Source organism: Castanea sativa, chromosome 8 (assembly GCF_040712315.1).
Source record: "Castanea sativa cultivar Marrone di Chiusa Pesio chromosome 8, ASM4071231v1".
NCBI classification, from domain to species: domain Eukaryota; kingdom Viridiplantae; phylum Streptophyta; class Magnoliopsida; order Fagales; family Fagaceae; genus Castanea; species Castanea sativa.
Window position 1 is genome coordinate 29,441,082 of NC_134020.1, and position 26,225 is coordinate 29,467,306.

The 26,225-nt window shown below is 35.4% G+C and overlaps 2 protein-coding genes across 2 annotated transcripts; one reads left to right on the forward strand and one right to left on the reverse strand.

Annotated features, from left to right (window-relative positions):
- Positions 1-1,834: 1,834 nt before the first annotated feature.
- LOC142607990 (serine/threonine-protein phosphatase PP1) lies at positions 1,835-5,870 on the reverse strand. The gene is made up of 4 exons (XM_075779683.1): positions 5,428-5,870; positions 2,716-3,275; positions 2,425-2,644; positions 1,835-2,200 (listed from the first exon to the last, which is right to left on the reverse strand). Exons 1-3 carry the CDS (start codon positions 5,603-5,605, stop codon positions 2,471-2,473), a joined length of 912 nt encoding a protein of 303 aa, XP_075635798.1. The 5' UTR covers positions 5,606-5,870; the 3' UTR covers positions 1,835-2,200; positions 2,425-2,470.
- An 11,525-nt stretch (positions 5,871-17,395) lies between these two features.
- LOC142606926 (metal tolerance protein B) lies at positions 17,396-20,228 on the forward strand. Its single transcript, XM_075778302.1, has 2 exons — positions 17,396-17,535; positions 19,033-20,228. The coding sequence occupies exon 2, from the start codon at positions 19,033-19,035 to the stop codon at positions 20,179-20,181; it is 1,149 nt and encodes a 382-aa protein (XP_075634417.1). The 5' UTR covers positions 17,396-17,535; the 3' UTR covers positions 20,182-20,228.
- The last annotated feature ends 5,997 nt before the right edge of the window (positions 20,229-26,225 follow it).

The following is a 26,225-nucleotide window of genomic DNA, read 5'->3' on the forward strand; positions in this document are numbered from 1 at the left end:
AATTGTTGGGAGAGGTGAGGCCTTCAACCTAGGTCTAGAGCCGACCCTAATATGGTATATCTCCTCCAGTTAGGGTTAGGGATGACAAAAATGCTTGTCTTACGCAACCCATCATGCCCCGCTCTGACTTGTGCAGATTTTCCTTAATCAGAGAAGGGATGGGAACTAGTTTTGTTCGCCTCAACTTGCCTCGATGTGTGTGTGTATGTGTATCTCTTAATTTATGCTATTTTGATACATATTCTTTTGCAATTCCTAAAATCTTTTTTTGTTCTCTCTCAACAATATCTCTATTGTCTCTCGCTTTTTTTGTCTCATCTTTATTTCATCAATAACAGGGTCATCTCATTCAATGTGGCTAAATACTTCTGATTTGTCTTGCCTTGCGCCAACCCTGCCTCTAAATGGGGACGAGACAAGGCCAAGACACCTATGATCTAACCATGCCCCTTCCAACTCTATTGCCAACCATACATTTTAGGGATGACAAAATATTTCTAGCCACCTCACATAAGTTTTCCCTATCTTGAAGAGGGAGCAAAGACAGAACAGATCATCCATGATCCAACCTTATCCTGCATGTTGTCACCCCTTCCTCTAATATGTTTACAAGGTTATATAAAAGGAAATATAAAGAAAATAATAATTTAAAATTACCTAATTCACTTTTTATCTATCATTTTCAGACTTTAGATAAAATCCAACATATCGATTTTATTTCATCAAGTATTTGTCTGTTATATAGGAATTTAGGACAACAATGTGAAACCTTTACAATTTGTGAAAATGCAGTTTTAAGTCTAACCTTCATGTTCAGCCAAAAAAAAAAAGGTCTAACCTTCATGGAGTGGGGATCTTTAACATTTGCTTCTTTTAAAACTTCATATTTGCAAGGTGACTAAAATATAAAGGTCATTATATGTTTGAAGTTATTTTCATTTTGGTACTTACGTTTTAAAATTTTTATTTTGGCATTTTCATCATAGTTTTAAAAATTAGACTGAACCAACCGATTAAACGGTTTATTGTGCCATCCATTTTGGTTAGTAATCTAACCGTTTATATTATATTTCTTTGCCTACTAGAGCTAGCTAGTATTACATAAAATAATTCAACATAAAATGACACTTAACAATCAAATTACCAAGGAATGAACGACAGGACCGATATGGAAACACAATCAAACGTGAAATGTCGAAATGAAAATTTTAGAATAAAAGACTGAAATAAAAACAATTCAACTAAACTTTAAGACACAAAACTGTACTTAGTCTTGCAATATATGCATAAGTTGGAAGTTTCCTGTCATTTACTTCTAGTCATAAGTCTCTAGGACAAGCAGTACGCAGTAAATCTACTCCATAGTGAAAATTCGGCTAAAAGAATTGGACAAGAAAGTGACATGCAATTTGCTCCAAAAAAGAAAAGAAAAAGAAAGTGACATGCAAAAGTTGAGTTTGATTGAGTCACGTTGTGTTAGCTTCCATCTCAATTATAAGATATTATTGGGACAGCTTTTTAGCACCATCAATACTTATGCTATTATGGCAGCCACTTTTGATTTCATGACCTGCCAAAGTTGACCTTTCAAATGACCATTAAAAAGAAAATTTGACTGAAGGCTACCAAAGCAGAGGCTGTGAAGTCAGCCTCACATTCTCCAAAATACCAGCATTCACTGCCAGTAATTTGCTTCTATATAATAAGAAGCCATGTGAGTTAGGCATATATCTTTGTAATGCCACCATTTTTGTAGCATATGTAAGAAAGTTTAGTGGGATTCAGCTCAAGGCCCCAACATTTCCAATGCACAGCAGCATTCTGAATGCAAGGCTTAAAAACCAGAATTATAAAGATTCTTTAATTGAAAAATGTTGGCAGATAAAACATTTTCCCAGTGGTGTCCATATTCTATGGTGCCAGTCATTTACATAACTCAGTGTATTTACTCACACCATAATTTTGGTGAGAGAACTTTGACAATCAATTGAAATGATAATACTGCCTTTGCCACCAGCTTGAAAGGAAGTTGGCTCCAACGTGAGAAGTTATAAAGCTCCTTCTGTAGACAATAATTTTCCAATATATGACTCATACCTTCAACACAAAGTGATATTAGATATTCCACTGAAGTTTGAAGGAGCTTCAAATCCAGCCTTTTCATCTTCTAACTGCTTTGTCTTGAATCAAATGAGGCATTCTGCAAGCAAGGTGTCAACATCAGCCAAAAATGAAAAGTATACATAACAATAATGACAATTATGGTTTAGAGAACAGAATTGAGTGACTACACAAAATAAATTGGAAGTGAAGAACGATTGCCAAAACTCCACTGCTGTGCACATTTTATTCATTATAGCTGTAGCTTTTCATATTAACAAAAAATACCAAGTTTCCGAGATAAGATGCTATCTGGTAACTTACATTGGCAAGTCTAGGGGCAATTCAGACTGCAGTTCTTGTGTCTTGTTCAAATGAACTTAGACTTTTTATCTGTTGGCTTAAGAATTTGAAAAGAACACATTAAGCTGTCATCAACACTCATCATTGCACCAGCATTATCAAATTCACCACAATAGTTGGGGGCAGAAAATATAGTAACAAGTTGCCTCTCAGCAAAGAATTCATACCCGTCCTCAACTACCTGGAACAAGATGCATCCCAGTAAGCTTCTTGAGTTACAAAAAGTAGGGGCAAAGAAGAAAAATTACAGACCTGATGGGCACGACAAACAAGGTCCATATCATTCTTCGTTAAGAAATCTGACACTCGATCTGGACCAAAGGTGTAAGAGACTCCACGGTCATTCATTCCCCAGCCTTTGACATCTCTACCAGGATCCGACCAAAGTAAATCACAAAGCAAACCGGAATCTGGAACGTCAGTTGGACGAGTTAAGTTCCTGATTTGATCTAAATTTGTTAAATCAGGGGAAAGGCCACCATGCATGCACAATATTTTGTCGTCTATGAGCGCGGCCACAGGAAGACAATTAAAACAATCAGTAAAGATTTTCCAAAGTCTTACATTGAACCGACGTTTACATTCATCATAAAATCCATATATCCGATTAATAGATGCACATTCATGGTTCCCTCTCAAAAGAAAGAAGTTCTCAGGGTATTTGATTTTATAGGCAAGCAAAAGGCATATTGTTTCTAAACACTGCTTGCCACGGTCTACATAGTCCCCTAGGAATAGATAATTGGCGTTGGGAGGAAACCCCCCATACTCAAAAAGCCTCAAAAGATCAGTATATTGGCCATGAATGTCACCTGGTAAAAGAAGAAAAAAGATTAGTATTAGCTCAACACAACGCATACAAAATAACATTTGAAACACCTGTCTTGGAACATCAAAAAGTAGTCCAGTCAAAGTCATTAAGCCCCCACTTGTTTGCAATATACTATCTAAAATATGCTTTAAAACAAACTAGTGCATCAGGGGGACAAAAATAAATCAATAGAAGAGAACTTATTGGCCAAATGAAGTGCTCAAGTAGAAAATAATGGTAAACATTCTACCTTCTGGAGTTAATTCTATCAGAAAATAAATTTAAAACCACAAACTACCATACTACGAATTAGGTAAATTCAACATTCTATCAATGCTTGTCAGTTTAAAACAAAAGTATGAAGGGAAAGTCAACATGTCAGTATTACCATCAACTTTCTCCCTGTTAATGAATGCCATTTTCCATGCTTCCAGCTTTTAAAACTCATGGCAAGTTGTTTTGGGAACTTTATAAATAATATGCTTCCAGAATCAATGTTTACATGCAGAGTGAATTCTGAAGCTCTAGTCCACGTTGCTTATCACTTGTATCACTATTCTATCAACTATGTTTCGGATTTCTTACATTCAGTCATATGGCTATTACCACGAAGGCATTTCCAACATTTAGTCATGTCACTCTCCTAAGTTATGTGACTTTGGACTCCAGTCCAATGAAGTCATCTATAGAATACACAACTCAACTAGAAGCTGTGGTCACAGAATCAATCTCAAAGTGTCTGCAATAAGAACAATCCATTAAACACACAACCTTGATAAGTAGGAGTGTATTCCTTAATTACCTACTCTCACGACATTTATATTAAAAAAATGTGTTGGGACTCAATGTCATCTTTGCCATGGCATATCAAGCACACTAATAAAGTTGGCAAGTTCAACATAACCCACAGGCCCTTCCCAGTTTAACTAGGTTTGAGTTAAAGCATCAATGTATGGTACCACAAACAGTTTTGTGCAGACAAGGCCATCCAAAATCAACCAATACCCTCCAAGTTATAACAATACCATCAGTTTTATTGAATATAAAGGAAATTAAAAAAAGATCAATAAACATATACATCATTTGGATACATCAAAAGCAAATGTATGTTTCATAACTTTGGCAAATGTCACCATAAACTCATCCATTGATTGTAGTCAAAACATTCAAGATAGACAAACACATCCCTCTTTATGTTTGAAGCTTGCCCTATTTTGTTGAGCTATTAAAAAAGGTCGTACCCAATGCACAAAACATTCAAGATAGGGTTAATGCTTTTAGCCCGTTTGAATATATAATGTTTAGACTCATTTAGAAGTATACTATCAATAAACAATTTGGCTTCTTATTCTCTATTTTTCTGGTGAAAAACATATCTCAACCTTCTGGACTCAAGGTATTTTTAGGGCTAGTCATGCACAAACCCTTACCTTAATCCACTTTCACCCTAAGTCATCAATCCCTGGAAATACCCATTCTTCCTAGCATTTGATGTAGAGGGGCAAGAAAAGGCTTCAGCTAATTCTTCAATCTACCCAGAGTCTTCCTCACAACTCAATAATAAGTTAATCTCTCCAATCTAGTACATTTCCAGACAACCCATGGCAACACCAAGGAGATTTTCTTAAATACTAAGAGCACTAACTAAACACCATGGTTCAGTTTGCAATAAAAACGTATCAAATTCACCAACAAGATGTGCAAAAGTTACATCTTTCCTTCCTCTGAAGAATCACAGAGATATTAAAGCATAACATATAGCAAAAACATAAGAATCCCATCAATCAGCATACTAAGAACGTTAAAAGTCTGGACAGCTGAAAGAAACCCAATTCAGCTGTTTCATGCCATATGACATACAAACAACCAGAACATCAAAGTTTCTTCTCAAACTCATAAACTCTCCTTTGCCAATCCCATCCTATCAAAACCCAGTATTTTAAAAACCAACCAGCCAAGACCAATAACAAACCATATATGTGTCTCTGAAGCCAATGTTCAAAACATAAATCCAAACCCCAATCACCCAAAATCCCAACTCCATAGAAAAGAAGGGAAAAAACACTACAAAAATCAGAGACTGTTCAAGATTCAAAAAGAAAAAAAGAAATTTTTGTTAAAGAAAGTAAAAGAGTTTGACCAAGAAAACACACCACAGATCTTGATGGGTGCTTCAAGTTCGAGAAGATTAGGCTGTTGGAGGAAAATTTCTCTGGAAACAGTACAGAGCTGACGGATCTCGCTCTCCATGAGCTGAACCTGCTTCCCTGCTCTCACATGCTTATACTCCAATAGCCTGTTGATAATGTCATCCAGTACACCAGAGTCCATTCTCAAAAATCCCACCACAAACCCAGGAACTGAACTGATGAAAGACTTCTCAACTTCTATTCTATGAGAACCAAAGCTCTCTTCTTTTTTTTGGTCACTTGGTCCTGTCTTTGTTCTTGTTTTTGTACTTGTGTTTGTTTTGGGTTAAAAAACTAAAAATCTTTCCTTTAATTTTTTTTTTTAATGTGTAGTAGTAATTATTTGGAGTAAGGAGCGGACTCTTTTTGAAATGGTTTGGTGAAGTGGGGGGTTGGGGGGCTGCTTTGAAAGAAGAGAAGGTGGAGAATGTGGGTGATTTTATTGTTTATTGTTTATTAATATTAGTTTATTACTATTTATTATTATATTATAAATTTTTGCCTAATGTTTTAGTTAGTTATTTACTATGTATGATTTCATTGATTCTATATTTAAAAAATTTAAGGTGGGAACTGGGAGGAATGGAAGAGAGCTGGGCTGCAATTTCGATGTGACGTAAATGACTATGAAGTTTGATTCATCCAAGTTTATTTTCTTATATTCCTAAAAAATGCCATTCAGTTTGACTTTTATAAATCTTGGTTTTTGGATAAACCACCCCCCCCCCCCCCCCTTACTGATTTGAATCATCAATTTCTTACTTTTCTTTAAATTTTAAATTTTTATTTCTTTTTTGCTATGTCTTTATCATCATCATTATCATCATCATTGTATTGATAAATATTGTTATTAGTATTGTTGATCTTTGAAGACACATTGCCCCCACCGATGAAATCCATATAAAAATGTTTCTGATCTTAGTTAGCTCTCACACACTCTTTTTGCTTATAATGTAGTTTTGATACTTGACTGAATTTCAAAAAAAAAATTTATCAACCTCACATCATGGAATAAGTTTGGTCAAACACAAGTTGAATTTAATCTAAAAACGATATTGGTTTCCCATTTTCTCATTTTGAGCTACACTAAATAGGATAGAATGTTATCTAATCTAATATTAACTCAACATCAAATCAATTACTCATAGCATACAGTATTTCAATTATTATTGTCTCTAATCATGATTTTGCCAAGTGCTAAGACCTACAAAGAGGGGCTTCAAAAAGTCTCATTAATTTAAACACAATTCCATTCTCCATTCCGTACATAAAATTTGTTGAATGAGCAGTGTGAACAGAAATTTTCCCCATTACACCCATGTGCATGTCCATTTAAGGAATATAAATGATGACTAAAGATTGCTCCCAAATTAAGGAAGGTTTTGAAGGGAGTAAAGTATAGAATGTCACTCACCATCTTGACTCTTTGACAGTCATAAGATCAATAGGAATGAAAGGAAAAAGTTGTTTGGAGGGAAATAATTAAGCCCGAATGTGAGAACTACCAAATTTTACTATGGTAATTATTTAGTCCCCAAATTAATTATGGCTTAGTCGGCTAACCTAACAATTCAGTCCAAATTAAAGTGATTAGCCAATTAATTTAAACATGGATGATAACTTAAGCATGTAAAAACATGTAATCGAACAACCCACTGAAAATCACCACGAAGATAACACATGGATGTGTTATTGAAGAAGAAAACTTGAGAGTACCAAGTATAAAAACCTCTTCATGATCTTATGGGCAAAATAGACCATTAGAATAAATAGTTGCAGTATAATTCACTCACAAAGTCAAAACCCTCCAAGCTATATAGCAAAATTGTATTTGAGTCCTCCAAGCTCTTGCTAGCAACCGAATCCACAAGTCATTTCGTACTCTAGCACTCATACCTACAAGTTAACCCACCAACTGCATGATCTAGTCTCCTTAATCACTCTAAGGCCCCTTAGAGATTTGGAATTGCTCCAATGATTCCCAAGAACCAGACAGCACCAAGAATTCTAAAGGTTTATTTTTGTGTAATGGATTTAATCTCCTCTCATAGGATATCGCAATTTGAGAGGGAGAAGGTAGAGAGAATGAGGACTTTTGAGCTTTAGAGTTTTAGGTCTCTCTTTAGCTCTTCATATGGGAATTTGGTGTTTTTCTCACTTTGAAATTCTTGGGAAATGAGAATATATATAGTGAGGGCATGAGTTGAACAGAAAAGAGAAAAATAACTATATCCTTTTAGGTTCTTAGAGCATTCTTATCAAGCCTTGTATATGCTGAAAGATGCTTTTTTAGCATTTTTAACCCAAAAGCTTGCTCCATCAAATGTTATAAATGGTATAATTTTTGCAATTGATGAACAGTGCAATCTCATATTTGAGACAGCACTGTTCACTAATTGTAAAACTTATATTATTTTTTTATTCGATGGGGCCCACTTTCTTTTCTTCTTTTGTCTTTCTCATTTTCGTTTCTTCCTGTTTCACCATTTCTCCGCTCTCTCTCCCCTTCTACTCGACGTCTCTGCCTCCCTCTTTGACGAAACCCAGGCTGGAGCATCAAGCCAAGCCGATTTCTTTGTTTTTTTTATTCACTCAACACTCTCTCTCTCTCTGCTCTATCTTTCTCTTTCCTCTCTCACTTCTTTCTTCTCTCTTCTCTCTCTGTGTTTCGTCGATGAGTGGGCTTCGCCGATGATTGTGCTACGACTTGTGGGATGCCGATGGCTGTGGTTTGGTGATTGTGGTCATGGATTGTGGGTCTGATGGCTGTGGTTCGGTGGCAGTGATGGAGGTTTCTTCTTTTTCTCTTTTTTTTGTTTTTTTTTTGTTTTTTTTTTTTTTGCGTGGTTCTTCTTGGGCTCCGATCATGCTAGGTCGACACAAAATGACATGCTATCAAATCTTTGATTTTATTTTGGGTTTTGATTTGGTTTTGGGATTTTGGGTCTTGATTTGGTTAGGGTGGGTCTTGATTTGATTTACAGGTGCAAAGGAGGACGTCAAGCCGCGATGTGGAAGAAGATGACGACGGGGAGGGAAGTGGTGTCCGTGTCCAGTGGGTTTTGGTTCGGCGTGATGGGTTTGCTAGTGGGTTTGCTGGTGGCGGTGATGGTGAAGGTTTCTTCTTCTTCTTTTTTTTTTTTTTTTGTTTTTTTTTTTTTTTTGTGGTTGGTGGTGGTGAGTGGATGTGGTGGTTGTGGAGGTGTCTTTCTGCTGTGATTTTTTTTCTTTTTTTGTTAATGGTGGTTATGGTATGGGTGGTGGGTTTTTGGTGGGTGGTTGGTAGTGTGGTGCCGGCAGTACTAAGAGAAAGAGAGAGAGAGATAGAGGAGAGAGAGGAAAAATAAAAAATTATTGAAAAATAATAAAGAAACATTATTTAAATGAAATGGTAAAAAAAATAGAAGTTTTGATATAGGTGGTATTGTAAAGTGGTGTGTTATATGTTATAAAATTGGGTTTTGAGATGCTATATGCTATATTTTTTGACATATTTGATAAGAATGCTCTTACATTTTCATATGTCTGAAGCATAGTTTTGAAACCCGAACTGTTCATTGAACCGTACAAGGGAGAGATTCAAGGTTTTTGAGATCGAATCGAGGTTGAACCAGGGTCAAACCGTGATGATGTCATAATTAATTTAATAATTAATTAAAGCCTAAATATAGATATTAAATTTATAAAACTAGCAAAATTGACTAATATATCTATATATGTGAGGAAAATTTAATGATTTTCAAGCATATATTTAATAATTAAATATGAAAGTTAATAAAATAAAATAATAACCATGACAACATTAAAATTTATGATTAATTTTTGAAATAAAGTTGAATATCTTTGAAGGATTTTAATTATAATTTTTTTTTTATTCCTTGTAAGAGATGGATAATTTAATTAAGTAGAATAAAATTGTGTTAAGTTATTTTTATTAAAAAAAGAAAGAAAACTTGTAAAGGGGTTGGACCGCACAGTTCTTGCCACCGGTTCGTGTGGTCCAACCCCGGTTTTAGGGATTCACGGAATTAACAAAAAATCCTGTTCTTTATGCTTAAAAAATCGGTTTTCATCCTGGTTTCCGGTTTGATCTCCCGGTTCGGTTCGGTCCGGGTCTAAAAACAATGGTCTGAAGTGAGAGGCAAAATGGGGGGAGAAACCATTGTCCAATTAATTTTCAATCCAAAACTCATATTTCCAATTCACCTCATAGACCTAGTTTTAGAGGTATGAAATTCTACAGACTTCAGCTTCCACTTCAACACTTGCACACTCCACCTCACTAACTCAAATACAAATTGAATACCCAAAAAATACAGAATACAATGAAATTGAAAATTTTGATTATATGAAAATTTTACATGGAATTAGCCAACACTATAAGATATGCTAACAGAAAATCTAAACATTCTCTCTAAATATATGGCTTTAAAGCCAAGTCCGAGTGAATTAAACAAATAGAAATAATTCAACTTGATTGTTGCCAGACACTTCTTACTATATGAATAACAAAATCTAGTGAAAATCTTGAGAATGTTCCAATCTTGTAGCTAGCTATAAGCTGCTGTGAGATTGAACTCGACCCTCAGATCTACTTTTTAAACTAATTAAAGGATCAATAATTTCCAGCATAAAGAAAAATAGAAAGAAAGAGCTGTTATCTTATGCAAGTTTGAAATGCACGACATTTGTCTCTTTTGTACTCCATTGTTATGTAGTTTAAAGCCTAACATTTCTCAGTCATACCATTTATACAAATTTTCTAAGGGTCGAATATGGCATATTTAACATTCTCAGGCATTTACTTTTCTTCGTAACAAATAAATGTGTCTCTGTACGTGTGAAAAGAATAATGATTTAAGCCTATGACTATTTAATCCTTATAAGGAAGTTTACATTGTAACTTTCTTGGGTAATCTGATAGATTGCATAATTTTATTGACATGAATGTTCAAAATCAAATTTCATACCCTCCACTTTCCATTCAAATGAATCAATTTCCTTACAAACATATTCTCCCAAGACTGAAAAAGTACAAAACACTCAATAGTATTGTTGATTCTTGTTAAAAGTCTTCAATTTCCAATTGTTGCTATCTCTGCTTACGCAAGTAAACTATACAATTAGAAACTTAGAAAACAAGTAACAAAAAAGTGTTCATCTAAAAAATGCATTAGTAGAATGAAAACAACTATACATCTACTACCTCTCATACTTTGGTAGTTACAAATGCTCAGTAATCACTTTGCCTTCACTCAAACTACACGTCTACAAGTCTACAACCTACAGAAGACAGAAGAGACACACACACAATTCTGAAGGATGGCTAGGTAATTAGCCATTGTATTTGCTCTAGTTTTCTTGACCATGACCAATTCTCTAATCAAAATTAATACCTGACTTTACCACCCCCAAGAGCATCAATGACAACAAGTTTGATTGAATTTTTTTCACAAACACCGGTTTAAAAAGTGGTGCACTTCTTCTAACAGTGGCTTGGGATAGAGAACCATGTGCATTGAAATGGACTCGTTAAATTAACGGACATATTTATGGGTTAGGGTTACTTATCGATTCAAGAAACTTATTGATTATTGAAATGCGCATATAAGACCTTATAGTTTCAGGTAGGTCTTAGGCTAAGGTGATTTTGGTATGTGATCAATGGAAGTTCTTTATGTGAAATGAACTAGGATTTGAAGGAGATGAGATTATGGTTTCTTTTTTCTTTTCTTTTTTGATACGGAGATTATGGTTTCTAATAGATGAGGGTTTGCATGAGAGATTGATGATTGCATGGTACTGGTAATTGAATAAGTGACTTGTAACTTCTTGGAGAGAGTAATTAGTTAATTATCTCCAAAGAATGAGACTGTTTCTACGGTGTCTATACCTCCAAGAGAAACAAAAACTAGGGGTATTCAAAAATTAAAAAAAAAGAGTCGACCGATTTAACTGATTGACAAAAACCGACCAAGATTTACAATTTTGGTCGATTTTTCTCCTATACCAATCTGTACGGGTTTTTTTTGGGGGGAGGGGGGGATGAGTTTAGGCCCTTTAGGGTCTGGTATAGATGTTAGCCTTTCACCCAACACTAACCAAACCAATATATATATATTTATAAACATGTAAGTAGCAATAGCTCTGTGGTGTTAATTATGTCTGTATCTTTTCCAGGAAGACCTTATTTTGAGTCTTCGTTCCACTTGTTTTGGGGTTTTTTTTTTTTTTTTGAATAATTGAAATGATGTTGTGTTTTTTTATTCCCTTTATAAACATGAGAAGTATTTTTATTCTTGGCTTTATTCAGTGACAAAAGTTTTATTATTGGATTTTATGTTTGAGGTAGACTAAAATAATTTTATAAAATCTTAAATTGATTAAGAAACTACATTATTGCATGATTTGCTCTTGTATGATTTCAATTTGTGTTACAAATTAATGAAGAAGTCATTGCTTGAACGCGCATTGACTTACAAAAAATTTGTCAGACAATTTCAGATACTACAAAAAAAAAAAAAAAACTCAAAAATTCAGATATTAAAACTTCTGAAAAACCAAAAAATATTAATGAAAAATTATCACTCCTTGTTAAGTTTGGATTAAACAAAAATAATTTTGTTTTAAAAAAATGATGAGTTTGAGTTTAAGTTGGACTTGTTAAAAAGATAGATTTCACTCTTTGTTAAATTTGGACTAAACAAAAATAATTTTATTTTAAAAAAATGATGAGTTTGAGTTTAAGTTGGACTTGTCAGAGATATAGAGTTTTGCTCTTTGTTAAGTTTGGATTAAACAAAAATAATTTTGTAAAAAAAATGATGAGTTTGAGTTTAAGTTGGACTTTTCAAAAAGATAGAGTTTCACTAAACAAAAATAATTTTGTTTTAAAAAAAAGATGAGTTTGAGTTTATGTTGGACTTATTAGAGAAATAGAGTTTTACTCCTTGTTAAGTTTGGACTAAATAAAAATAATTTTATTTAAATAAAATGACAATTTTATTTAAATATTGTGCTGACGTGAAAATTTGTGGGAGTTTCAGAGGTTTCGGTTATATATATATATATATATATATATATATATAGATTTGGGATAGATGCATTTGAGTCTCTCCCTCAGTCTTGGAAAGTTGCATCAACTAGAGATCTCGCAACCTAGAGGCAACTAGAAGATAACTTAGGTGGCCCGCAAGCTCCACGTGGCAAGTGGTCTGGATGAGGTGCATATGTGTACCTCGGGACTAGGAATGGCAACGGGTCAGGTTCGGGCTGGGTTTTTTTCATACCCGGACCCAACCCGCGGGTTTGCCACAGAAACCCGGACCCGGCCCGTTTATTAAACGGATTTTATTCTTAGTCCCAAACCCACCTCGTCGGGCCTCCGCGGGCCCCGTCTCCTCATGCCTAGCCAAGCCCAAAATCAGAAATACAAACTTCGATTTATGATTTTTAGACCCAAAATCACAAACATAAACACAGAAATCCCAAACACAAATGTCAGATCTATCATTTTCCCTTTCAAAATCACAAACCAAACACAAATTTTAGATTTATGATTTTCCCTTTCAAAATCACAAACATAAACACAAACTCAGCTTGAGACAAACTGAACCCAGAAAGAAAAAAAGAAAAGAAAAAGTGGAGATCGAGGTGGAGCGAGGCCGTGAGGCCATCGGCGAGGAAGATGAGAGGGGCAGAGGGCTGTGCGACAGTGTTAGATCAGCGACGGCGAGGACGAAACGGCAACGGCAGAGGGCTGTGCCTGTGCTTGATTGCTTGTGGGATTGTGGTCGTGTGCAAAGGAAAGCTGAGAGATGAAGAAGGAGAGGTGGCCGTGTGAGACAGTGAGTGAGAGGGTTGAGATTGTGATTTGTGAGCTGGAGATAAGAGGCGGAGGAGTGAGGCTGTGAGGTGAAATGAAATGAGGGATAGAAAAATATAGGGTTTATAACTATGTATATACATAAGGGTATTTTAGTAATTATATTTATATAACCGGGTCGGGTCCGGGTTCGGGTTTTTATCTTAAAACCCAAACTCGACCCTATTTTTTATCGGGCCAGGTAAAATCCGGCCCATTAGGGTCAGACCGGGCTGGACCCCCGGGTCGGGTAAAAATTGCTATCCCGACTCAGGACTACCACGCAACCTTAGGTCTCGAACTGCATGATCTTTTTACTCTACATTTTGTTGTACCTGTCCAATGTATATTTGCCAGCATACACACAGTTGTGAGGCGTGGCAAAGACTTTAAGTAAGGGTGATATAAACCCTAGAAAATACATAAGAGAAATCCCAGAGAAGCCTATCATTGTGTATAAAGAGAGAGAGAGAGAGAGAGAGAGAGAGCCTTTTATTTTGAGAAAAACCAATACAACCTCCCTTTTCCATCTCCTTCATTGTATTGATTGAGATATTGTAAACACCTTCCTCACCCGTAAACACAGACCTTGTGAGTGAGAGAAAGACTATGGAAACTTGAGAAGCCACATTCAAATCCAATCTTATTGGTGGTGTTTCCATTGGTGCTTCAGTGGAGGGTCTTAGGTAAGCTATGAAGAGAAGGGACTCGAAGCAATCGGTTTCTAGCTGGAGCTTGGAGGGTTTAAGTACATATGGACTTAAATGGTTCTCAATGTCATAATGTACTGCAACTATCTTGCCTAATGGAGATTTTCGATGAGTGGTTGGGGGGAGAGGATTTTACGCTCAAAGTTCGGGTTTTCCTCTTCCTAAACACATCTTGGTGTTTAGTGTGATTTGCTTGCTTTCCCTTTATTTCCTTTGCTTCACTATATTGCCATGTCTTGTGTAGTGTAGTTAGTTTGTGTGGAAATTGGTTAAGTCATTTACACTTTAACTATATTGATTAGTTTAGTGTTAAAATTAACTTAGTTGTAAAAATTTTCTTTAGGTCTCTAAATACTTGCTAGGATTAATATAGCATATTTCAAAAACATAACCATAAAGCATGATATTTACAAGCCTCTAGAGTTGACCCCCCTCTCTCTCTCTCTTTCATGGAGCCATATCATTGTCATGGCCGTCACTAAAGAAAGCCAATCCTGAATTTTGTTGGGATGCAGTTAGTTTCATATATCTTCTTTTTGCTATTGTTCATCATATCCCAAACACTTACGGTATGTTCTATTGGGGTGAAGACTAGGTGGATGAAAAAGAGAGAGAGGAAAAGTGGAAATAAAACTTGTATTTTCCACTATTTGATACACAACAAAATATGTAGAAGAAAATGCATAGTCTCAAGTGTTTCCCACCTTAATCATCAAAAGATTTGACTTACCTCTAGTACTTTTTTAACTTAAATATTCTTTTGTTTTAATGAAAAATCGTCACATTACCAATTAACTAAATAAAATGTGGAATTAAAATCCGTTACCATTTGTCATTGTATATTTAAAACAAAAGGAGATATTTAATTGAAAAAGTATTGTAAGTAAACTAAACCTATAATAAAAAACCAATCTCCTCAAAATAAAGAGAAAATTAGGAGGAAATGGAGGCTTAAAGGAAAATTAAAGGGGAAAATTATAATAACTTGTATTTTTTTTCTTGTGTAATGATTGAAAATAAATACTTCTCTTTATATTATAATAGTAAATTCACAAAAACTATCTTTTTCCAATCTCTCATTTTCCCTCTTAACCAAACTAAGAAAATTTATATTGTTTAAAAGGAAATAATATAATTTAATAGAAGTGGATGATATTACGAACCATAATCTAAGATTTTTTAGAAGAATACTTTGTGCAATAGAAAAAGAATACTTTAAAAAAATTGTAAAAGGTCAGAAATATATATTATTAATAAAAAATTATGCGATTAGATCAACCAAACCAATACTTGCAAGACAAAAAAACTTAATTAGATTGGAAGACTTAAGAGCCCGTACAACCTGAATATTATGTTAAGTGCAATTTGAAAAGAAAAAAAAGGTAAAAGTTACACAAGAATTTACTAATGTGTACCCTTAGAGTATACATTAAAAAACTTTTTATGAAAAAATAAAAAAGTAATTAATTGTTTTGACATATTTTTTTTTAAATTTTCTATAAAAGCTTTCCTAAAATGAGTGGTTAAGGACGTACATTAACTAGACCCTTTATATATATAAAAATAAACTGATGTGATGATTTCAAAGTCGATTTTTTTTAAAGGGAAAAAAATACTTTCGATATATATATATATATATATATATATATATATATATATATATATACATATATATCAAGAGAGAGAGAGAGAGACACACACACACATACACAAAATAAAAGAAAGGAATTGAGATTTCTATGTGCCCGCAATGGAACATAAGCACCATCACTAGGTTGTAAATGAATCAAACCGTTCATAAAAGCTCGGGTTTGACTTGATAAAAAACTCATTCATGTTTTTTTGTTTAAAAACAAGCCAAGCCAAGCTTAAACTTTAGTTTTACGCTTGTTTAATAAACGAGCCGAACCCGAGTAAAAAATATTGTTCATGAACAAGCTCGTGAACATCAAGGCTCGATACAAAAGTAACAAAACAAGTTGAGTCTAGGCTTATTTATGAGTTTGGTAATAAAATTGATATGAGCTTGACAAGTAAACTCATATCTTTCTAAGATGTTAATTAATTATAAGTTAAGACTACTCATCCAAATCAAATAGACTAGATAATAAACTTGATATCAGCTTGATGATATACTTGTGTTGGAATTCAATCTCAAAAGCATGATATTGAGCTTGGGTTTGGGCTTGATATTAGCTTGAACTTGGCTTAACTAATGAATCAAGTTAAACCAAGCTGAGCTCAAACTTTTATAGTTTATAACGAGCTTAAACTTGAACATTATTTGTAGACTTGTATCAAACTCCAGCTAAGTTTGAACATTTTACTTTTACTGTTGAACCAAGCTTGAATATTCAATACTCGACAAAGCACGGCTTGTTTACAGCCCTAGCCTTCATACTACGGCCGCCTTCCTCTCTCAAAGGCATCTGATTAAAAATTACTTTAACTAAAGTCGGAGCCGAATTAAAATTAGGAATATAATATAGGGGAATGTTAATGGACTTAAACCATTTTTGTTAACAAACCATTTTAGAAATGTTTTGATATAATTTTTTATAAATAAAAAATTGTCAAAAAATTAATTTTTTTCATTAAAAAATTCTAGATGCACACTGTTACACTTTAAAGTTATTTTTTTAATAATATTTTTTTGAGAAGATTTTTAATAATGCTAAGTATATATAAAATGATACAACTCATCCACATAGTGAATTGTGATTGGTAAAATTGTGTTCTCACATAGATTCACTGTCACACCTTTACTACTCATAACTTACCACGTGTACAGTTATGATAAAAGTTATTCTATTTCATGTGTATCTAGCATTTTTTTTTTTCCCTCCTAAAACTATGGGAGATTGAGGTTGGTAAATCTGAGTAAACAAATTCTGTGCTGTGTCTTAGAATCCAGACTGGAACATGGGGATGAGGGATAATCTTATTCTTATATTACAGAGGACAACGTGAATACTGAAGACTAAAGAGAGAGAAAGATAGCGGATCCAGCCTATTTATAGTTCAGCACTAACAAATTAGTTAAATAAAAAATAAAAAAAACACACAGACAAACTACTTGATTTTCATTTTTCACTGGGAAAGGAAAAAGAAAAAAAAGGTTGCCTTTTCCATTCGCTTTTAACAAATGCTTATGGTAACGAGTATTTATGGTAGGGAAGTTTTAACACTATTTTGATGTAAAATATAAAAAATTAATTACTTTAACATGTTTTAGTAAAATGTTTTTAAAAATAATTAATAAACATTTCTCTTTTAACAAAAACGAACGGCCTTACTTAAGTGACATAGATGACATCAGCAAATTGTGAACACGGTCTTTCTTTGTGTCCATATCTGCCCTTTACCCAACTTAATTATTTCCCACTTTGACCATTTCATTCACTCCTTAGTCCTTACCCTTTTCTCTGATCAACCCATGAGATTGAATTCCCAAGGGTCAACAATTCAGATTTTTATTTGCTCTTCTGTCTTCCTCAGGTACATCTCATTCCCTCTTTTGAATAATCTTTTTTTTTTTTTTTTTTAAATTTTCTGCAAATTTTTTTATGAATATTTTGATGGATATCTGAATTGGGTATGTTGAAATTTTACATCTTTTTGCATGATGCTCCTATTTTTGGGTTAGGTGAGTCTCATGGACTCATGGTTGATCATGATCATGCAGAATTCATTACTTTTTGGTTAGGACTTGGGTGTTTTTAAAGTGTAATTATGCCTATTGTCAAGTGGTTCTGGTTTGAGTTGTCATGGTATTGGTAGAGTAATCAGTACTATAAAATAGTGATAATGAAATATCAATTTGGGTTTAGATGTGTAGTTGATAAGTAATCTTGCTAAGTCGCTTGGAGTATATTGGAAACAGTACATTGCTAGATGAATGTATTTTGGACAATAATGAGGATATATAGTATTGATACAGAAGAAGGTTGAGATCCTAGGGTAGCAGTAATTTGGTGCAATATATAGAAACCTGTTGTAGTTTGATCACATGTATAGAGAACCATTGGCTCCAGCGGTCACTATAAGTTAAGGACTACTAAATTTGGCTTAGAGAATTTCACTATATGCAATGGAAACCAGTTGGTGGGAGGAGTGATATTCACATTCTATTGAGTGCACCAGATGGACCAGAGGAAGTCCAAAGTGGATGCAACACATCATTGTGAAGAGAGGAGTATTGACATATGATATGACCAAGAAGTCTAAGAATAATGAAGGGATCTCAGTAGCTGATCCTGGGTAGTTGGAATTCAAAGGCTTTGTCAATTCCAATTGATTTTACAAATATAACTGCTTGGTTGTTATGAATGAGCAGAAAATAAGGCCAATATGTTCTACAAACTTAAGATGGGATTTCTTTTTCAACTAAAAGAGAATTTCAACCACAAACCATGCATTATAGTTTGCTCAATTTTCACCATGGCTGAGGCTTGCAAAAACTGTGCTTATTTATTTAGCAGATTTTGTCTCTTCTGACAAAGAAATTTGGGCCACTGCAAGACATACCACTGACTGACATGGCCTCTATTGACCTAAAAAGTAATGTGACTTAATCTTGTTTGCTTGCCTAATTTTATATCCATTGGACCTTCTTGGTTGAAAGACAAAGCCTTGAATTTGTGACAAGTTCACAAACTGTCACCATGCTTTCTTCCATGCCTGTAGTTAAGCCTTGAGCTTTAGTAGGCTTTATCAATTGCATGTCTGGTCATTTGTAAAGCTGTATAACATCTAGGAGTCCCCATTTTCAGCAATGTGAACAAAGGTATTGGTTGATCTCTGGTGGCCTTTTCTCCCCCGCCCCCCCCCCCCCCTTTTTTTTTCTTTTTATATATTCTGTTTGAACTACTAGAATTTGCAGCATAAGTGTGACATACAACTAGTGTTTGAAACCAATTAATCATACATTGGACCTTTTTGGTTGGATTTGCTAGATTTCTTTCATAAAATTAACCGGTCTGTTTGATGATGCAGATGGAGCAAGAGAAAGTACCCATCTTGAGAACAAATTCCCAGCAGGAAATTGAAATTTCAATAGTCTCTGAGAAAATTGATGTTCTTCCCATGTTACCGAAGTCATCTTGCAAATCTCTCTGTGCTTTCTCCAAACTAGAAAATAGTACTTTGGAGTCAGAAGCGCGATCAAAGTCAGCAATAAAACTGTGTGGACTCATAATTTTCTATGTACTAGTTATGGTAGTAGAGATTGTTGGTGGTTTGAAGGCCAATAGCCTTGCAGTTCTCACAGATGCAGCCCACTTGCTCTCTGATGTTGCTGGGTTCTCCATCTCTCTTTTCACAGTATGGGCTTCAGGTTGGAGGGCAACATCACACCAGTCTTTTGGATACAGTCGTCTTGAGGTTTTGGGTGCCCTTATATCCGTGCACCTCATATGGCTGATCTCTGGGATCTTAATCTATGAAGCCATTGATAGAATTCTTCACAAAAATGCAAAGGTGAACGGGCCTCTAATGTTTGCAGTTGCAGCATTTGGATTTATTATTAACTGTCTGATGGTTGTATGGCTTGGTCACAATCATGATCACAATCATAATCATAATCACAATCATGATCACAATCATCATGCGTGTGGACACGGGGATCATGATCATGAAAGAGAGGATGAGGAATGTGCAACAACCGAGGAGAAGACTAACTTGGTGCCAGATTCTCCAGAAAAGACCAAAATGTTGAACATAAATGTGCAAGGGGCTTACTTGCATGTCTTGACTGATCTGATTCAGTCAGTTGGGGTGATGATTGCTGGAGCTATCATATGGGCAAAACCCAATTGGTTAGTGGTTGATCTGATATGCACTCTTGTATTTGCTGTTCTTGCTTTAAGTACTACTCTGTCCATGCTTGGAAAGATTTATGGCATATTGATGGAGAGGACTCCAAGCGAGATCAACATTGAGAAGCTGGAAAATGGCCTCAGATGTATCAAAGGAGTTCAGGACATTCATGATCTACATGTTTGGGCAATAACAGTAGGGAAAATTGTGTTATCTTGCCATGTAACTGCTGAATCTGGAGTTTGCTCAAGTGAATTACTATACAAGATTAGGGATTTCTGTGAAAAAACATACAGAATACATCATGTGACAATACAAATTGAATAGAATTATAATGATTTCTCATATAAAAATAGAAATTCAAGGTTTTCTCATCTTCTGCCTCACTGGTTACTAATTTTCCAAAGATAATTGTGTAGCATGTAGCTCATTGGATCTGTTTTGATCTAATTAGCATGCCTTCCACGGCGATTCTCTTAAAATGATAAAGGTTGAGTTACTGCTAATGAAATCGTAGCCACTGGGCTAGATATATTTCAAGTTTTAACAAAGCTTATTTCGCTCTTAATATCTTATCCTTATTTTTGGAGGTGAATTTTAAACAAAGCCCTATCCCATTTCCGCTTACAGAAGTAAGACTATGGAGAAAACCAATGAAAAAAGAGGGAAAATATTACAGATTAAGCTTGTTATTGATTGAAAAGAAGAAAAGAAAAAGAAACATTGGCCAGACCTTTAGCTTTGGCTTCTATCTGCATGGTACAACTGCTTTTTTTCTTTTTCTTTTTGCCCAATAAGGGGAAAGGATACAGACAAATCTTTTACTGTAGAAACAATTGTCTCCAATTCTTGTTCAATTGACTTTATCTTCTTCTTCAAATCTTCAATGAGAGAATTTGAGGATGAAAAGGTGTTGGATACTGCTTCAGTCAACTTTTGTTGGTTGTCAAGAATTTTTGAAAGAACTTGATTCTGTACTACAGCATTTTCTGCCTGCCAATTAAGGGCTGCTTCAGCTGATGAGACCTATTTTTAACTTCCATCTGGATTGGTTCCAACAGGGTTTTTTATCTTCCAAACATGTTTAACATTGGCTTGATGACAAGTTTCCACTGCCAAACAAAAGTGTTCTTTTTCAGCACCTTTCCAATGCTAAAGTATTTTCAAAGTTTGATCTCAAAGCAGGATTTTGGCAACTTGAAATCCATTCAGAAGAAAGATACAAGACAGCTTTTTGCATTCCAGACCACCATTATCAATGGACGATAATGCCTTTTGGCCTCAAAAATGCTCCATCTCAGTTCCAAAAAGCAATGGTAACCTTGTTTCAACCACTGTTGTCAAATGCATTGATCTATGTAGATGACATCCTCCTATTCTCAAAAGATACAGATTCCCATGAAAAATTGTTTACTGAATTTTACAATTTAGTAAAAGCTCAAGGGATAATGCTTTCAGAAAAGAAAATGGCCATAGGAGTATCCTCTATTGATTTCTTGGGAGTAAACATTTCAGATGGAAGTACACTCTACGGCCTCACATAGCAGTATCTCTCAGTGAATTTTCAGATATACTTACCAGCACCAAACAGATCCAACAGTTTCTTGGAATTGTTAATTACATGTCAGATTTCATTCCAAAAATTTCCAGATACAGAGATTGTTTGTCCAAGCTATTGAAAAAATCTCCTCTAGCATGGAATTCAGTTCATACAGAAGCAGTTCAACAGTTGAAAAAATTAGCAAAAAAGCTTCCCCCTTTGCCGATTCCAGGCACAGGAAAAAGGATTTTACAGACAGATGCAAGTGATGAGTATTGGGCAGTAGCTCTCTTTGAAGAAATTAATGGAAAAAGAAGCATTTGTGGATACAAAAGCGGTGCATTCAAGCCTTCAGAACTCCACTATCATTCCACTTTCAAAGAAATTCTGGCAGTCAAACATGGTATTGAAAAGTTCCAGTTTCACCTCCTTGGTCACAATTTTCTTGTAGAAATGGATATGTCATCCTTCCCAAAAATGCTTCAGTTCAAAAGAAAAATGCTCCCCCATCCCCAGTTACTCAGATGGTCAAATTGGTTTTCACAATGGTCCTTCCAAGTCAAGCACATTAAAGGTACAAATAACCTTATCACTGACTACCTTTCTAGAAAGCCTCCAGTCCTCCATACCACAATAATTCCTCCACCCTTATGTGTATACCCAATAACCGACCCATCCTCATCCTCAGGCCCTTCTTCATCCTCTGACCCTTCTACTTCATCCTCCAATGACATCATGGATATAATAGAAACCCTTCCCTCAGACATAAAAGACCAAATAAAAACCCTAACCCTCCAAGCCAGATCCAAAAGAATCATCCAAGTCCTCCATAATTACCTCACACAAAACCAGAGCCATTTCCTTGCCATTTTCCCAGATATTGAGCAACCATGGAAAACCCCATTTGCATTTTGGATAACACGATGGAATGTTGTTCATTACATTTACATGTGGTACTTACTCAATGAGTACTACTTGTGCATTCACTTTGAACCACGTTTCTACTCATACACTTTTCTTCATGATAATAAATATTTTAACAAATTCTGGCATGAACTTTTGAAAAATGATGCTCATGATGGTCAATGGTCCAAGTATCATAAAGCAGATCACCCCAGGTTTCGTCAAAAAATCACTTCAGCATGTATAGTTGCAAAGCTAAATTCCAAAGATAATGTTCAAGCAGAAGAAATTGTCCACCCTCCAGAAGTGCATTGGGTAACAAATGTCGACGGTACTATTCACAGACACACAGATGTATCATGGATATCCTGTCACTATTCACTTTCAATGGCAGAATCTCTCAACCAAGGAATCCTTCCAGAAATTGTACCCGCCGACCCAGACATTTGCAGACAGCAATGGCCTTATCAACACCATTGGGAAATGCCCAGTCCGTTTGATTTTGATGATCCCTATTACCATAATCATGATCCAGATGCAGACATTGATGAAGAATGATTCCAAGGAAGAGATGATTAAAGTAAGATATGAACAAAAGATATGAAAAAAAAAAAAAAACGAAATTTGTGGGACCCACTTTGGACCCACTCTTGTCTTGGCCTCCCTTCCTATTTTGCCGTCACACTCCTTTCAAGTTTCCATGCATGATGACTAGTCCTTTACTCCAGTTCCATGATTCATGTTGTCGAGCATAGTCTAAGAAGCCGCTGCAGACCTTGCGTCCTCCATCGGCTTCAACACCCTGTAAAGAAAATCAGAATTCACACTTGGTCACTGTAAATTATTTCGTCCTCTTGTAAAATATTTGCCTATAAATAGGCCGTTTGTATCCTCAGTTGAGCAGAGTTTAGAAGAGGTAGAAGCAGAAGTGGAGAAAGTTTTAGAGAGTGAATGAGAGAAAGAAAAAATAAAAGAGTCAGCCAGCTTGTGTAATATTTTAACTAATTTATTTCATGAACTTAGGAAGCTACGGGAGGAGAAATGGGAATGATGGAATGTGGATAAGGACGAGACAACTACAAGACGAACATAGGAGGGTGTAAGAAGATCATGGAAGCTTATTAATGGTATATATTGCTAAAACACTATAGAAAATAACTGCAGAATATGGGAGAGAACACAAAACAAGGTACAACAAACTGATGGATATTATTATATTGAACAAATATTTTACAGGACTGGAAGACATAAACTGTAAAATATTACATAAGCTGGCTGACTCTTTTATTTTTTCTTTCTCTCATTCACTCTCTAAAACTTTCTCCACTTCTGCTTCTACCTCTTCTAAACTCTGCTCAACTGAGGATACAAACGGCCTATTTATAGGCAAATATTTTACAAGAGGACGAAATAATTTACAGTGACCAAGTGTGAATTCTGATTTTCTTGCTTTACAGGTGTTGGAAGCTGATGGAGGACGCAGTGCTAGCTGGCTTCTGCAGAATTATGCTCTGACAACATGAATCATGGAACTGGAGTAAAGGACTAGTCATCATGCATGGAAACTTGAAAGGAGTGTGACGGCAAAATAGGAAGGGAGGCCAAGACAAGAGTGGGTCCAAAGTGGGTCCCACAAATTTCGTTTTTTTTTTTTTTTCATATCTTTTGTTCATATCTTACTTCAATCATCTCTTCCTTGGAACCATTCTTCATCAATGTCTGCATCTGGATCATGATTATGGTAATAGGGATCATCAAAATCAAACGGACTGGGCATTTCCCAATGGTGTTGATAAGGCCATTGCTGTCTGCAAATGTCACCATCGGCGACTACAATTCTGGAAGGATTCCTTGGTTGAGAGATTCTGCCATTGAAAGTGAATAGTGACAAGGATATCCATGATACATCTGTGTGTATATGAATAGTACCGTCGACATTTGTTACCCAATGCACTTCGGAGGTGGACAATTCCTTCGCTTGAACATTATCTTTGGAATTTAGCTTTGCAACTATACATGCGAAGTGATTTTTTGGACGAAACCTCGGGGTGATCTGCTTTATGATACTTGGACCATTGACCATCATGAGCATCATTTTTCAAAGTTCATGCCAGAATTTGTTAAAATATTTATTATCATGAAGAAAAGTGTATGAGTAGAAACGTGGTTCAAAGTGAATGCACAAGTAGTACTCATTGAGTAAGTACCACATGTAAATGTAATGAACAACATTCCATCGTGTTATCCAAAATGCAAATGGGGTTTTCCATGGTTGCTCAATATCTGGAAAATGGCAGAAATGGCTCTCATTGTTTTGTGTGAGGTAATTATGGAGGACTTGGATGATTCTTTTGGATCTGGCTTGGAGGGTTAGGGTTTTTATTTGGTCTTTTATGTCTGAGGGAAGGGTTTCTATTATATCCATGATGTCATTGGAGGATGAAGTAGAAGGGTCAGAGGATGAAGAAGGGCCTGAGGATGAGGATGGGTCGGTTATTGGGTATACACATAATGGTGGAGGAATTATTGTGGTATGGAGGGTAGAGGCTTTCTAGAAAGGTAAGTCGTGATAAGGTTATTTGTACCTTTAATGTGCTTGACTTGGAAGGACCATTGTGAAAACCAATTTGACCATCTGAGTAACTGGGGATGGGGGAGCATTTTTCTTTTGAACTGAAGCATTTTTGGGAAGGATGACATATCCATTTCTACAAGAAAATTGTGACCAAGGAGGTGAAACTGGAAATTTTCAATACCATGTTTGATCCGAGATTTCTTTGAAAGTGGAATGATAGTGGAGTTCTGAAGGCTTGAATGCACCGCTTTTGTATCCACAAATGCTTCTTTTTCCATTAATTTCTTCAAAGAGAGCTACTGCCCAATACTCATCACTTGCATCTGTCTGTAAAATCCTTTTTCCTGTGCCTGGAATCGGCAAAGGGGGAAGCTTTTTTGCTAATTTTTTCAACTGTTGAACTGCTTCTGTATGAACTGAATTCCATGCTAGAGGAGATTTTTTCAATAGCTTGGACAAACAATCTCTGTATCTGGAAATTTTTGGAATGAAATCTGACATGTAATTAACAATTCCAAGAAACTGTTGGATCTGTTTGGTGCTGGTAAGTATATCTGAAAATTCACTGAGAGATACTGCTATGTGAGGCCGTAGAGTGTACTTCCATCTGAAATGTTTACTCCCAAGAAATCAATAGAGGATACTCCTATGGCCATTTTCTTTTCTGAAAGCATTATCCCTTGAGCTTTTACTAAATTGTAAAATTCAGTAAACAATTTTTCATGGGAATCTGTATCTTTTGAGAATAGGAGGATGTCATCTACATAGATCAATGCATTTGACAACAGTGGTTGAAACAAGGTTACCATTGCTTTTTGGAACTGAGATGGAGCATTTTTGAGGCCAAAAGGCATTATCGTCCATTGATAATGGTGGTCTGGAATGCAAAAAGCTGTCTTGTATCTTTCTTCTGAATGGATTTCAAGTTGCCAAAATCCTGCTTTGAGATCAAACTTTGAAAATACTTTAGCATTGGAAAGGTGCTGAAAAAGAACACTTTTGTTTGGCAGTGGAAACTTGTCATTAGCAAGGAAATGATTAAGATCTTGGTAGTTGATTACCAATCTGAGTTTTCCTTGAACTTGTTCTGCATGCTTGTTAACATAGAAGGCTTCACATGCCCATGGAGAAGTTGTGGGTTCAATGAGGTTTTCTGAGAGAAGGGTAGCTAACTCCTGCTTAGCTAGGGACAAGTGTTCTGGGTTCATACCTCTATGACTAGCTTTTGTAGGGTTAACATCTTCATTCTTTTTTAAGGGGAGGGTTATGAAAAAGGCTGGGTTTTTCCATAGTGCTTATGGGTTTTTGAGAAGGAATTCTGAGTGGGTGGCTGCACAGCATTCATTGATGATC

Bases quoted from the DNA above. Each gene is read 5' to 3' on its own strand.
- LOC142606926 (XM_075778302.1), top strand. From the start codon at position 19,033: ATGGAGCAAGAGAAAGTACCCATCTTGAGAACAAATTCCCAGCAGGAA.
- LOC142607990 (XM_075779683.1), bottom strand. From the start codon at position 5,605: ATGGACTCTGGTGTACTGGATGACATTATCAACAGGCTATTGGAGTAT. The intron at 3,276-5,427 runs GTGTGTTTTCTT...TTCTTTTACCAG, and splicing joins AGCACCCATCAAGATCTGTG to GTGACATTCATGGCCAATAT. The intron at 2,645-2,715 runs GTCTGTAATTTT...ATCTTGTTCCAG, and splicing joins TTGTTTGTCGTGCCCATCAG to GTAGTTGAGGACGGGTATGA.